The sequence below is a fragment of the Narcine bancroftii genome, chromosome 2 (assembly GCF_036971445.1).
Source record: "Narcine bancroftii isolate sNarBan1 chromosome 2, sNarBan1.hap1, whole genome shotgun sequence".
NCBI lineage: Eukaryota > Metazoa > Chordata > Chondrichthyes > Torpediniformes > Narcinidae > Narcine > Narcine bancroftii.
The window spans coordinates 87,789,406-87,805,454 of record NC_091470.1 but is presented as its reverse complement, the minus strand read 5'-3'; the positions used below and the strand labels follow the sequence as shown (position 1 = coordinate 87,805,454).

The 16,049-nt window shown below is 42.7% G+C and overlaps 1 protein-coding gene across 5 annotated transcripts in view; it reads right to left on the bottom strand.

The window, feature by feature from the left end:
- Window positions 1–16,049, bottom strand: part of rab15 (RAB15, member RAS oncogene family) — a 224,357-nt gene that overhangs the window by 163,243 nt on the left and 45,065 nt on the right. The window contains exon 1 of one of the 5 annotated variants that reach the window (XM_069917395.1): window positions 4,602–4,993. The exons of 2 other annotated variants lie outside the window; for them this stretch is intronic. In XM_069917395.1, the coding sequence (XP_069773496.1) occupies window positions 4,602–4,725 (124 nt within the window). In that variant the 5' untranslated portion in view covers window positions 4,726–4,993. Of the gene's footprint in view, window positions 1–4,601; window positions 4,994–16,049 lie in introns of those variants that run through there. 2 more of the 5 variants (XM_069917393.1, XM_069917394.1) reach the window with 2 other exon arrangements.

Here is a 16,049-nt window from a genome sequence, read left to right as displayed (position 1 = left end):
GATGCAATATAGCATGTCAGCAGCTGAGTTTTGAATGACTTGATTTAGAGAATAAATCAAGGGAGACCAGCAGGACTTCATTATAAAATAGGTGCAAGATGCAGAAGCAGATTAAATGAAGCAATGGTAAATTCTTGTCATGTGACAGAGGCACAAATAACATTTTTGAGGTGCCACTTCTTTGTGTTTGTTGTGTTTTTGTCCCCACAGATACTTTTCCAGGTTTTCTCATGCTGTCTGAATGTTTTAAAGGTACTTCATTTCTCTTTTAATCACCTTAATTTCATGCCACTCTTATTTTAGCCACTTAAAAATCTCTAAATGTATACTTAACAGCTACGCCCAGCTTCTCCACAAATGGTGAGTAACTGATGTCTGCATCTAACACTGGTAAACTTTCTGAGGGGAAAAAAAAATCATTCTGTTCACATATTGCCTCTCAAGGATATGCTGAGTCAATTTAGCCAATGACAAATCTATTGCCCAAAGGTACAATCACTTGTTAAGTATATTTCTGTTTCTGCCTTGACTGTGCATCATGTTAAAATTACCCATCTCTAGCAGCAGAGGATAAGGAGTCTGGGGAGAAAGATACATGTTGGTAGTGAGAATTCTTTGGCTCGGAGCTGCTCGACAGAAGCTGCTTTTGACTAATAATATGGTAAAGGATGGTGTTAAGCTTTTTGAGCATTATGGGAGCTATGACAATCCAGGCAAGTGGAGAGTATTCTGTTATGCTTCTGATCTGTTCCCTGGCAGAAAACAGTTGGGGTCTCAGGCCATGAATCACTACTGATCTTGGTCCTTGTAGCCATGTAGATGGCTCACCTGAATTCCTGGTCAATGGTGACCTTCATGATGGTAGGTTAGGAGTAGACTTCAGCAAGGGCAATGCCATTGAATCTCAAGGCTGGATGGTTCGAATCACCCTTGCTAGACAAATCATTGTCTGGCAATTCTATGGCAAAAGGGCTACCTGTCTCTTAACAAGCCATGTCTGACATCAGTCTAAGTCTTGTTATATCAAGTCATGAAATGCTAAGCAGTTGTGAATGGTGTGACAATTGACTGGTCATTAATGAATATCCAAAAAGCAAAACCACTGGATATTTTTCCTTCTGATGCCATTTGATTGAATTTTGAGCAGTTTTCCTTGATGCCAGCATATACAGTCCAACATTGCCTTGCTATCAGACCAGGCATTCTCACTTCTCTCCTGGAATTCACCTCTTTAGTCCGTGTTTGCCCATGACCAGGTCTGCTCATAAGAGCTAGACTGGATTCTGGGTTGAGACTGCCACTTGATAGAACTGCTTTCAGTCACTTTGCTGGCAAAATAATTAGCTAGATGGGGTTGGTCCAGCATTTTTCTTTCCTTGAACAGAAAAGATATGATTTTTCACAGACATATTTTTGATACATGTACAGTTTGTCCTGGACAGGCATACGTGGGATGTGGTCTGGTCTCATAGGCTTCATTGTACTTTGATATCATGCCAATTTAATCAAGTAGGCTGAAGAATGGTGTCTCTGATGGTGGGGCTCTACCTATTGGATGCTACTCTTGTTACTTAGCACATCACCAGATTAACCATCTTGCCATTTTGCTGTTGGTGTGCCTGATACAACTCTTGATGTGCCTTTCTGATGGTTTCATTGAGCCACAGTTCCTGGCATGACGACGAAGAGTGAGATATGCCAGGTCACACCATTGTACATCTTGGTGTTGCACCTTCCTCCTATTAACTTCTGGTCAACATATTGGAGCCCAGACATCATTTGCCAAATGTCAAGGGGTCCTTCATATGAGGACAGGTCTTTGTCTCCATAAGGATAGGGTAGTGATTATATTGTCATGGATGGACATGTCTACCACAGATAAACCAGTCATGATGAGGTCAACAGACAGTCTGCTGGAGGATTTCAGTGGGTCAAGTAACATCAGTGGGAGAAAATAAATGGTCAACCTTTGGGCCAGATCCCTTTCATGCTGCTCAACTTGCCGAGTTCCGCCAGCAGACTGTTTTACGCTTCAGACCCAGCATCTGTGGTCTCCTGTGTGTCTCCAGGACAAGGTCAAGTTAGTTCATCCTTTGTGTTGATAACCCCTCATCTGATTGCAGGTCCAACCTGGCAGATATATCCTTCAGGACTCTGCAACTCTTGATGATGCCCACCAAGGTCTGCAAGCTTTAAGTGATTTTGTTTATAAAAACTGCTGATACTGGAAATCTAAAACAAAACACAAAAAAAATCTAGAAATATGCAGCAGGTCAGGCTGCATCTGGGAGACATGAAACAGAACCTTTGGCGTGAACCATTGACTGTGCTTCTCATTGCAGATGTATTGAATTGAATTGTTCATTGTCATTTTTATCAAAATACAATTTTAAAAAAATCTGATTTGCATGCTATCCAGGCAAGTCAACCTATCCCTGAGTAGAACTGGTAGCGCAAAATAATAATAGATGTACAGAGTGTAGAGTTACAGAGAAAAGGTTCAGTTAAAACAGTGCAAGAGAAACATCATTTTTCTAGCAAGGGCCCCATTCAATAATTTTTTAACAGCAGGGAAGAAATTATCCTTGGTGGAGCATGTTTCGTACTCACCTAACTTCTGCTACGTACGTATGGCAATTTTCAGTGCTTCTTCCAAAGGTTGACCAACAGTCCTCAGCTGAGCAAGACTCTTGCCAATCATCAGAAGGAAGTTTCCTTGCTCTTGCTTGACCTAATGCCATGAAAATTCATGGGGTCTGAATGTTTAAGGACTCCATGCATTCTTTGGCCACCTCCAGAGGGTCTTCTGGGAATGTGATAAAAATTATGCCTCACTTTCATTTAACACTAATCAATATCATGTTATGCCTCCAAAAATTACCTCAAGAACCAATGAAATCAGAAATTTGTGGCACAGTAGGGTTATTCAGACCATTGAGTCTCTGTTGGCCAAAGATACAGCTTTAATTCCGAACCATTGGACCCCAGCCTTACAGGTTATGAGTTTTCGTTCTCACTAAGATTCCTTTTCAAAAGGGGTTTCTGCTGACAAAACCTTATCAGGTGGGAATCTCCAGAGCCCCATAGCTCCAGCAGAAGGAGCCCAGCCGCGTCATTCAAACTTAGTGCTTTCTCCCACTGATCTAATTTTACAAAAAATTGCCACTTCTTGTAACCCATGGAATTCCATGAATCTAATAAATGCTTGGCAAAAATCTGTGCAGACCACAAATAATTTCCCCTCATTGTTACCTCTTCAATACATTCAATTCAGTCAGTCATGGCCCTCCCTCATCCTATCGTGCTGCCTGTCCTTTATCGAATTTTGTTTCTCAGAATGCTGATTAATGTTACCCCAGAGAATTTTTCCCAGCAGTTTGCTCACAATAGATCAGTGGTTTTCAAACTGCCCCCCTAAACTCACATTCCACCATAAGCAATCCCTATGTCTTAAGTGCTCTGTGATTAGTAAGGGATTGCTTAAGCTGGTATGTGGGTGGCAAGAAAAAGGTTGAAAACCACTGTTTGAATTGAACTTCATCGACTTATGTGCACGGTTTCAGGACTCCAAAGGAAATGGACCAATGACAATTTTTCTCAAGCAAATTATTTCAGTAACAATTGGGTCTAGACCAGTCGTCTCAACCTTCTTTCCCCCCCCCCCCCCCCCCCACTCACACACCACTTTAAGTGATCCCTTACTAATCACAGAGCACCCATTTCTCAGGGATTACTTAAGGTGGTTTGGTGGGGTAGTTTGAAAACCACTGCAATAAGTTGACTGCCGATAGATAATCTGTCTCCCTTTTTAAAGCAACTTGCCCATCTCCCAGTCCTCTGGCTCCTTGTTTGTAGCAAAAGTGGCTTGCCAGTTATGGACACAGCCTGTGCACTTTCATCCCTTGCTTGAGGAAGCTTAGAAACCCTTGACCCAGACTTGGTAAGTTACCCACTTTTAAAAGTCCAGGGCTCCTCAACAGGTTTCTCATTTTCAACACCCTGCCTGCTTAATTTTCACCTGAATGGCTGAGGTGGCAGGCACAAGGTATTCATTTCAAACTTCCATTTTCAGCCAGCTCCCATTTTGGCCTCTGGGAGCATCGGCTCCTTATCCATTTTTCACGTGGAAAATAACTTCGGCTGGATTGCACATCGGAGGATCAGGGCTTTCCTATGGTTTCCTTCCGTTTCACCTCTGCACGGCGGTGGTCTTCCCTCCCCGACAGAATCCCATCACTTGGGGGGGGGGGGGGGAGGATTCAGGATGCCGAGATGACCACCTTCACTCTCGCCCATGGTTGCCCAAGCCACGACTGGGGAACAATCACGACCTGAGGCATCAGTTCCACCCACAAAGGTTCCCAGGGACTTGACCTTCTCACACCGAGTGACCTTTTTGCAGACAAGACTGTTTCCCATGCCCCTTACTTCCTAATTACTTTAAATGTGTTTTATTCGCCATGTCCCATCTCAGCCAACCTACTGCTCCATTCTCCACCCAGTGCGGGAGACAAAGACTCGAGGACTGCACGCATTCGCCGCCTTGACAATACTGCAACACAAGACACACACACACACCTCCCTCAATCTCTCTCTCCTACCTATAGTGGAAATGTGGGAAGCGTGGAATTCATTGTCGGTGAACCGACACAGGAGGCAGGTCTTGCCCACCCCGGAGTCTCCGATCAGTAGTAATCTGAATAATACATCGTACTGTTTGGCCATGGTGGCTCCGCGTGGGGAACAGATAGGTCGATCTAACCGGTCGCGGCAGTTCTTCTATACCGTTCCAGTCCCATAGCTGCCGCCGCCGCCGGCTCGTCGTCCCTCGCTTTCTACTTTTGGTATTTTACCAGGGGCTCGTCCAATCCCCTCGTCTGGGCAACTCTGCTCGTACGTCGGTTCACCAGGAGTCTCCCTGCACGCAGCAGGGAGGAGAGGGAGGGGTGTTGGAGGATGCTCAGAGGCGACGATGAATGACGCGGGTGCTGGGTTTCCAGCTCACGCAAGCTGCAGCAGGTCCACCGGGAAAGACACCGCCCCCCCCCTCCCCACGGCTCAGCTTCACATTTGCTTTCCCAGCCCAGTAGCCCTGCAGATCCTTTCATTCTGCCCCCTCGATCTCCCTCCTGGATGCTGACTCGCCACCTCTCCTATCCGTGGGATGAGAGGCAAAGTTGTGCATGGTATTCTCGTTCGACCAAAACCACACAGCCACGGGTGTAAAGTGAGTAGAGTAGGGGGGCTAAGAAAGTAGTCCTGTGGTGGTGCTCCAGTCGTGATGGAGATTGTGGAGAAGTTCTTACCAATCCTCACTGTGGTCTGGAGATCAGGAAATCCAGGATCCAATAACGCAGGGGGGGCGTTGAGTCCCAGGTCTTGGAGTTTGTTGATCAGCTTCGAGGGGATGATGGTGTTAAATGCTGAACTGTGGTCAATAAAGAGCATCTTGATATAGGAGTCTTTACTGTCCAATATGTTCCAGTATACTGGAGGGAGATTGAAATCTTGGCTGAATGGTGTATCAACAACAACCTTGTGGTCCCCAAAACTAAGGAACTGAATGTTGACTTCAGGAAGAGAAAACAAGTGGTGTACAATCCAGTGATCAATGGGGGGGGGGAAAAAAAAATCAGAGATGGAGAAGGTGAATAAATTGAAGTTATTGGGAGTCACCATCATGGAGGATCTTTCCTGGACCCAACACACAAATGGCATCATGAAGAAAGCACGTCAGTGCCTTTACTTCCTCAGGAGTTTGCCGAGGTTTGGTATGACACCAGATACCCAGGCAAATTTCTACAGAGGTGTGGTGGAAAGTGTGCTGACCGGCTGCATCATGGTATGGGGACGGCAATACCCCTGAGCGTAAAGCCCTCCAAAAGGTAGTGGACACAGCCCAGGACATCGCAGGTAAAACCCTCCCCAATATCGAGAATATCTACAGGGAACGCTGTCGTCAGAGAGCAGCACCAATTCACACCACCCAGCACATGCCCTGTTCTCACTGCTGCCAGGAAAGAGGTGTAGGTGCCACAAGACTCACACCACCAGGTTCAGATACAACTGCTCCCCCTCCACCATCAGACTCCTCGACAACAAACTCAATCAGGGACACATTTAAAGACTCTTATTTGTACATTTTATTGATTTTTTAAAATTCTCTCTGTACTACACAGTCCGTTTGTTTATATTTTACATGCATACACTGCGTACAATTTTTTTGCACTACCAATAAGTGGTAATTCTGCTTCACCCTGAGAAAATAAAAGAATCTCAGGGTTGTATGCGATGTCATGTATGTACTGTCAATAAATCTGAAATTTTATTTCTTACTGTTGGGCTTTACACAGCTATACTTTTCTATGCTTTATCCTTTCCTGCCATGAATCTTGAGGAACGTTTTAATCCTGGAGTTAGACTGAAGAATGGATGATGAACATGAAGACCAATTTTCACCTAGTCTTTTACAAGTCCTTTGACATTAGGGTGGCACAGATGGTAGCAGTTAGCACAACGCCTTTAAAGCACCAGTGATTGGGACAAGACTGGGGTTTGAAACCCATGCTGCCTGTAAGGAGTTTGTACTTTCTCCCTGTGTCCGTGTGGGTTTCCTCCGGGGCTCCGCTTTCCTCCCACCATTCAAAAATGTACCGGGGGGTTGCAGGTTAATTGGGGGTAAAGTGGGCAGCATGGCCACGTGGGCCAAAATGGCCTACCATGCTGTATGCCCAAAACAAAAAAAGCAGAGAATCCTCCCAAAACACTTCTGCTGCCCTTACCAGGAACAAAATAATGTAAATTACTGATATCATAACTTTGCTTTTGTTGCGTTCAATACAATGGCCTTGAAGAATTATTATGATTAATTGGCTATTCTGAAATTATTCATGACCAGATGCAGTTTGATAAAGTAACAGGGAGATGAGTAAAAAATTCATCATCACATAAAACTATTCCACCTGCTGTGTTTGTTGCTCTTCTTCCTTTGCCATGTCCCATTACACAATAAGCATCATTGAGGTTGCAATGCCTAATGGTCAAAACAAAAGCTTCTTTTACTTTCAACTAACCAATGATTCAGTGTGACCTCTTGTTTCCAAGTAACTGGCCATCGAAATTCAAGGCCTGCCTTGTACTAATTTGGCATCAGCTTATTTCATGCAAAATAGTACCAGAGAAGTTGGTTGCCTGTGGTTCAGTTTGGTCCAAGCTATTGGAGCATGGGTCACTCCATTGGAGAGGAGTTTGTCTGATCCCAAAGAAAATGTTGGGTGAGAGAAGAGCCAAAACAGCAGTGCAAGGATTGGCACAATGATGAAGCAAAGGAGAAGCATAGTCTTCTCAGGGATAATCAGTGTGGCCTTGAGCAGAGCAGTTTGTGGCTCGTGAACCCAATTATGTTTCTCAAGGAGAAGTAACCAAAAAAAAACTATCAGGTGATCAACATTGAATATATGGATTTCAGGAAGGGTTGTGATGAGGTTCCCCCTTAATAGGCTCATCAAGAAAGGCATGAAGCATGGGATCTATGTAAACCAGGGTGTGTAGATTCAGAATTGGTTTGCCGCAGAAAGGAGAGGGTGGGATGGAGCATATTCTGCCTGGAGGTCAGTGACTTCTGGTGTTCTGCAGATATCTTCCTGGGACACTTGCTGTTTTTTTTTTAAATAAATGACTTGGAGAAAGAATTTTCTCACCTATTCTCTCACCAGCATTTGGGGCCTCAGTCTCCCAAGGGAAGCAACATTTCACTTGTGAATCTGCAGAGGTCATATAGTGCACCTGATGCTCACAGTGTGGGCTCCTCTACATCAGTGAGGCTGAACACAGACTGGGAGATCGCTTCATTCAGCATCTCTGTCTGTCACCTTTCCTTTCCTGTCCTCCTATGCATGTCCAATTATCACCTTTTGTCTCTTTTCTGGTGCTCCTTCCCCTGGCCTTTCTTTCCTTCTCACCAAGCCTATTTTATTCAGGTGCCTGTCAGCTTTTTGCTCATACCTTGAAGGATTAAGGCCCAAAAACATACATTACCTCCAATGAACACGGTGAAACCTGCTGAGTTCCACCAGCATTTTTGTGTTTTGTTTTTTTTTAAAAAAAAACAATCACAGCACCAAGATTTTCAAGTTTCACTCTCTCTGGATGAGCAAATGCAGTGATAGCTCAGTAAATCTACAGGTGACACAAAGGTAGAACAGTAGGTGCTGTAATTGTATAGAAAGTTGTCATAGATTACAATGGGATATGGACAGGATGCAGAGCTGGGCGTAAAGATGGGAGATGGAGTTCAAGCTAGAAAATGATGGAGGCAGTTTGGAAGGTCGAGCATGAAGGTGGAACATGTAGTTCATAGCAGAATTCTTAACAATATAGGAGAACAGAAGGATCATGGGATCCAAGTCCATTGGTCCCTCAAGGATGCTGCAGAAGTTGATAGTGTGGTTAAGAAGGCATATGGTGTGTTGAATTTCATTAGCTAGGGGATTGAGTTCAAGAGCCACAAGATATTGTAGCAGGTCTATAAAACTCTGATTAGACTTCAATTGGTGTTCAGTTCTGGTTAACTCATTACAGGAAGGATGATAAAGATAAGAGAGGGTGCAAAAGTGATTTACCAGGATGTTGCCTGGATTGGAGAATATGATTTAAAGGTAGGTTAACAGAACTAAGACTTTTCTCTTTGGAGTGAAGAAGGTTGACAGCTGACTTCATAGGGATTATGAGGTGCATAGATAGAGTGAACAGTCAACTATTTTTCCCCAAGGGCAGCAAAGGGGACATCTGCTTCAGGGGAGTAGAGGCAAGTTTAGAGAAGACATAAAAAAAATTCAAATTGATTATCAGAGTCCATGCTTGACATCACATGGAACCCTGAGATTAGTTTTCCTGCTGACCAGGCAGAATTACTACTCATCAGTAACTATAAACTGTACTCAAGAGAAAAGATATGTATTCAAAAGAAAGAAATGTAAGCAAACTGACGATATTATTGAAAAACAATATTCAGTTATAAATAATCTCTAAGACTATTTAAATGCGTCTCTGACTGAGTCTCATTTAGGATCTGATGGTATAAGCCTTGTAGCACCTATATCTCTTTCCTGATGGCAGCAGTAAGAAAGAACATGGTGTAAAGGGAGTAGGATTAGGCCATCCAGCTGTTGAGTCTGCTCCGTCATTCAATGAGATCATAGCTGATTTGATGATAGGCTCATCTCCACTTAACTGTATTTCCCGTTATCCCTTAATTCCCTTACTATGTAAAAATCAATCTAACCTTGTCTTAAATATTTTTATTGAGGTTGCCTCCACTGCTTCAATGGGCAGCGAATCACACAGATTCATCAACCTCTGGGAAAAGCAGTTCCTCCTCATTTATGTTCTAAATCTACTACTCTGAATCCTGAGGTTATGTTCCCAATTTGTGGTCTCCCCCACCAATAGAAATAACTTACCTACATCTATCTTATCTATATCTTTCATATTTTATACATTTCTGTATGATCCCCTCTCATACTCCTAAATTCCAGTGAGCACAGTCACAGACACCTCAACCTCTCCTCATATGCTAACCCCCTCATTCTGGAATTAACCTGGTGAACCTCCTCTGGACTGCCTCCAACGCCAGTGCATCCTTCCTCAACTAATGAGACCAGAACTGTATGCAGTACTTCAGATGCGACCTCACAGTATCCTATGCACACAGCATAAATTCCCTGCTCCTAAATTCAATCCCTCCAGCAAAGGTGGCCAAAATTCCATTTGCTTTCTTGATAGTGTACTGCACCTGCAAACCAACCTTTTGTGACTCATGCACAAGCTCTCCCAAGTCCTCCTGTACTGCAGCATGGTGCAATTGCTTGTCATTTAAATAACAATCTGATCTTCCATTTTTCTTTCCAAAGTGGGTAACCTCACATTTACTAACATTGTACTCCCCTTGTCAGACCCTTGCCTATTTACTTAACCTATCTATATCTCTCTGCTGTTTCTCCATACCCTCTGCACAATTTGCTTTTCTGCTCAATTTAGTGACATCAGCAATCTGAGATGCACTAGACTCTGTCCCCTATTCCAGATCATTAATGTATATTGTCAACAGTTGCAGGCCCAGCACAGAACCACATGGCACACTGCTCACCACTGAATGGCAACTTGGAAAACATCCCTATATCCCAACTCTGCTTTCCATTAGTTAACCAATCCTCTAACCATGTTCATATATCACCCCCAACTCTCTGCATCCTTATCTTATGGATAGGTCTTTTATGCGGCATCTTATTTGAATGCCTTCTGTAAATCCAAGTAAACATCCACCTACTCCTCCTCTCTATTTACTGTGCTCATTTTATTCTCAAACAGCTCCACTAAGTTTGTTAAACAGGACCTGCTTCTGTTGAATACATGCTGTGGATCCATTTCACTCCAGATGCCCTGTTATTTCTTCTTCAATGATACTTCAAGCATTTTCACAATCACAATGTTAAACTAAACGCCCTATAGTTCCCTTCCTTTTGCCTCCATTGCCTTTTGAGTAGTGGCATGACATTCACCATCTTCCAATCTGATGGGACCTGCCCAGAGTCTAGAGAATTTTGGTAAATTATTATCAAAGTCTCTATTATAACTTCTGCCATTTCTTTCTGTACCCTGAGATGCATTCCATCAGGATCAGGGGACTCATCCATCTTTAGGCCCTTGTTTGCTCAATATTATCTCTTCAGGAAGGCTATTGCATCCAGGTCCTCACCTCCCATCACATCCATAACATCTGTCTTTGGCATGGTAGATATGTCATCGACTGTGTAGACTGACACAAAATAGTCATTCAAAGCCTCGGCCATATCCTGTTGCCCAATATCAATTCCTCCTTCTCATCCTCCAAGGGACCAACCTTCACTTTAGCCACTCTTTTCCACTTTATACAATTATAAATGTTTTAATGTTAATTTTTATATTTGGTGCTAGTATTTTTTTCATAATCTACCTTCCCATCCTTTATTTCTGGCTTTGTACGCTTTTAAAGTTTTCTCAATCTTTTAGTTTCCCACTGCTTTTGACAACTTTGTAGGCACAAGCTTTTAGTTTGATGCCTTTATTTATTTCCTTAGTTATCCAAGGCTGGCTGTCCCCACCCTTACTTTTCTTCCTTTAAACTGGAATATACTTCTGTTGAGCACCATGACAGTCTTCCACTATCCCTCAACAGTCCCTCAATGTAACCTGCGTTCCCAGTCTATGCTGGCTAACTCCCCCCTTATCCCCTTGTAGTTTTCCTTGTATAGACATAACACACTTTTTTTTTTAAGACCAAACTATTGTACCCTCCATTTGGATGATAAACTCATTCATACTCTGATCACTTTTTCCTAGAGGATCCCTAACAACAAGACCAGATCCAAGATAGCATGTACCCTTGTAGGTTTAGTAACGTGCTGTTCAAGAAAGGTATCAGAGATACATTCTATGAAGTTCTCCTTGAGATTGCCTCAACCAACCCGATTCGCCCAGTCTATGTACATGTTAAAGTCCCCAACAACAACTGCTGTTCCATCCTTACACGCCTCTAATATTTCTTAGTTTATTGCCTATGCCACTGTAATGTAATTATTGGGTGGCCCATAGACCACACCCATCAGTGATTTTTTTTTTCCCCTTTATTATTCCTCATCTCTACCTAGGATTCAACATCAACTCCTTAGATCTTACATTTCTCACTATTGCCCTGAGCTCATCCTTAACTAAGAGCGCTACTCTACCTCCCTTACCTTCCTGAGTGCCCTTCCATATTACCTGATATCACTGGATATTTAATTCCCAATCCTGTCCACCCTGCAACCACATTTCTGTAATAGTCACTAAATCATACCCTGATCATGTTTCAAATGTGATGGGCATTGTGCTTTTAAAATCTGGTGTGGATCTTTGATGATTGCTGCTGCTCTCCAATGGCAGCGTTCCCTGCAGATGTTCTCAGTGATGGAGAGAGTTTTACCTGCGATGTTCTGGGCTTTGCAGGGCTTTCCACTCAGAGCTATTTGTGTCCCCAAACCAGCTGGTCAGCACATATCTGAAGAAGTTTGCCAAGGTTTCCAACATCATACCAAAGTTCCGCAAACTTCTGAGGAAGTAGGGGCACTGACATACTTTCTACACGATGACATTCGTGAAGAACATATGTCAGTGGCAGCATGGTTAGTGTAGCAATTACTGCAATGCCTTTACAGTGCCAGCAATCAGGACTAGGGTTCGAATCCCCACTGTAAGGAATTTGCACATTCTCCCTGTGTCTACGTGGATTTTCCCCAGTGCCTCAGATTTCCTCCAATCAGGTTAATTGGGTGTAGATTGGGTGGCACGGACCTCTGGGCTGAAATGGCCTCTTACCGTGCTGCATGTCTAAATGTAAAAAAATAAAATTAGTATGTTGGCTTCAGGAAAATGTCCTCTGAGATAGTGACTTTCAGGAATTTAAATGTGTTCACCTTCTTCACCTCTGATCCCCCATTGATCACTGGATCCTACATTTCTGATTTTCCCTTTCTTGGCTTTGGTAACTATTTTTTTTATATTTGGTAGGTCTTTTATACAGAGTGGTGGGTGCTTGGAATGCATCGGCAAGGGTGGTAATGGAAGCTGATACAACAGGGACATTCAAGAGACTCTTAAAAAAGCACGAGGATATGAGAACAATAGAGCATGATGGGCTATGAGGTTAGGAAGAGTTAGATTAGTGTGGAGATGGTTTATGTAGGTCGGCACAACTGTGGTGTACTGACCTATGTTCTAAGTTCCATATATCCGGTAGTCCCTATTTCATATACCTCTCCTACAGCCAGGAGATCGAGGCAAACCTGAAGAAAGCACATCAATGCCTCTACTTTCTAAGGAGTCGGAGGAGATTTGGCATGTCATTGAAAACTATCAAACTTCTACAGGGGCGCCTTGGGAAATTTATAGTCTGGGTGAATTATAGCCTTGTCTGGGAATCTGACTGCTCGGGAATATAAAAGGCTGAAGGAGGGAACAGACATATCCAGATCTTTCACAGGATCCCACTTCCCAACCACTGAAGACATCAATGTCTCAAGAAAGCAGCCTGCATCATAAAGAACCCCCATCGCCCTGGTCACAACTTCTCACTTCATACAGAAGCCCGGTCTTGAACTCCCCCTTTTATACTAACCAGCAATTGCTAATGACCACCACAAAAGGACAGTTGTAAGTCACATGGTTTCATGCAATTGGACAACAGTGAGTTGTGAATTTATCGTCTCTCCTAGTTCAATTTTGATGTACTATTGTGTTTTTTAAAAAAGATACAGAACCTGTTCAACTGAAGCAAGTAATAATTTCAGTGCAAATATACACATATGACAATACATCAACCATTAAAGCAGGTCCACATGTATGGAGTGACACAATTAATCTGCATAGATGGAGCCACATTGCTTTTGTTTGTGTTCTGAATGGCTCTGCAGCCCACTGAGCCTATGCAGGCCATCTAATCCCCCCACTTACATTCGTCCCACATTAATTCATTTTATTCTTGCCACAATACCATCCACCTCTGTACCCATATTCTTCATGAAAAAAAAATCACTTTCCTCTCTCCCCCCCCCCCCCCCCCCCCAATCTGTATAAAGCTTCTGGACCTTTGATATATTGTGGAAACATGAGAAATTCTCTCCTGCTCTGTCAATAGCTTGCATGAAAACCTGTTTATTAACTGCATATAGAGTGGAAATTTTTGAAGGTGTGGCCTTATTCTAGGTGTAGATGATGCAGGTGCACACAAAGGCTCATAAAGGTCTGTGATCAAAGATCAAGTTGAAATTGACCTGTTTTTTTTCCCCTTCACATACATACACTGGCTGCCCTGCTAACTATTTCCAGCATCATCTGGCACTGATGTCCCTCTTTGGGACAAAGATTGGTTTGTGGACACTTCTGTGTGCCTGGCCCATGATTTATAATTGTTATTTGCACAATGACTTGTTATGTCACCATCTGGTACTCCCAGATAGCATTCATTTTTATTCTTCTTCCCATTGCTATCTTTGCCAGAGATAGGAAAAGCACTGCATGTAATCCAAAAGCTAAATTTGTAGCATCTACTCCACATGCAGCACTGACCCAGAGCTACTGTGCAACACATGGCTCATGTTACTGTCAGGATATTCTGGTCCAATGAATGATATTATGGTAGAAGCCTACTTCAGGAATAAATTGAAGGGTTCATCCCAACCCTTGTGCAGTCGGTGAATCTGCAGTCTTCCAGGATAATTTTGTTTCACTCAACTTCCCTGGTAATTCTTCATTACTGGATAAATTATCCTGGCTTTGCATGCCCATACCTGATGGTTTGATATTCCATCTGGTGTAAAAGATATGGCCCCTTTAGGAAGCTGCCAAAACAGACCCAATGCCTGCACTATAAATTCCCTCTTTGGGACAATGATTGGTTTGTGGACACTTCTGTGTGCCTGGCCCATGATTTATAATTGTTATGTGCACAATGACTTGTTATGTCACCATCTGGTACTCCCAGATATCATTCATTTTCATTCTTCTTCCCATTCCTATCTTTGCCAGAGATAGGAAAAGCAGAAACTTGAACAGCCTATCATATTCCGCCTGGGTCACCTCCTAACAAATGGCATGAGCATTAGAATTTCCATACTGCGGGTAAGCCCCCACCTTGATCCAGTTCCACCGTTTCTGTTTGTCCTTCACCTGCCCCCATTCTCCCAGCCCATTCCAGTTTCGACTCCCCCCCCCCATCCTCAGTGCTATCCATCCCACTCTACCACCTACCTCCCAATTCCACCTTCATCTCTCTAGTATCCTACGATCTCTTGTTCCCTCCCTAGCCCTGCTGCCCTTCCTTTTTATGCTTACTAGCTACCTATCCATCTTAATCTCAAGAGAAGGCCTGGACCCAAAAAGAGAACTGACCTGCTGCGGCCCTCCTAATCTCTCTGTTTGATCAAGATTAAAACATCTGCAGTTTTTATGTTGCTGCTCAGAGTTGCAGGTTTCAAATATAGAAATATTTCTAGCCCAACAGGCATATCTAGACTAAGATGAATAGAGGTAATATCTCTGTTAAGATTTGGTATACATATTTAGGTTTGCAAGGAAAAAAGTCATAGCAATCTTTACATAGATTAACAAATGCTTATATTGGTAAAAATAGTTGCAAAAAAGTACAAGGTCAAACCTGGTATGTAGCAGTAATTATCTCTGTAACAGTTAGTTCCTCATAATAAAAGTATAATGGGAGTAAAGCAACATAGTTTGGAAGCTGAGGGAAGTCTTGGCATGAATACCATCATTACGGACTCAATGACAAGAGATATTGAGGGAAGGCCAAAGCTGACATTCTCATGAAGTTCCAAGAATAGGAAACAACTGGCATTGCTTAAGCACATTAGATGGGATTACTCATTAAATGGCTCTTTTAACAGCACTCATGCATTTCACAATACCCTTTGAAGGATTATATTGATGTACCAGCACAACATTAGGGGCTATGGCTCACCCCACAAGGAAATTATGAAACAGAACTTTTTGTGGATTGCAATTTAAACTTATTAAAACTTGCAATGAGTTTCAAGGATAACATTTGTGAAGACTAATGTGAAAGTTAATAAACAAGTCCTGCTTTTTCCAAGTCATCAAACATGGACTAAGGACAAGTTTCGATGTTCAACTGATTACATCTCAATCCAATGATTGGGTTTTAGGATTATATTCTATCAAAGCTCAGAGCACAAGCCACTTAAGAACAAAAATAAGTACTGCAATGCCCTGGATTCTGAAATTTAAAAAAGGAGGAAAATAGATTTTAAAAATTAACAAAGATAAGAATAAGATGATTGGTAAAAAAATACTTAAGTTTAAAATTGTTAATGTTCTCTGGTGAAGATGGGAGCAAATATTCAGCCAACAGTGTGCCTTGGTTGTGCTTTGTTTATAGCAGGTCTTTGAATAAAGTTTGAATCAAGTTGTGTTTGAATAAAATAACGTCACCCAGGATG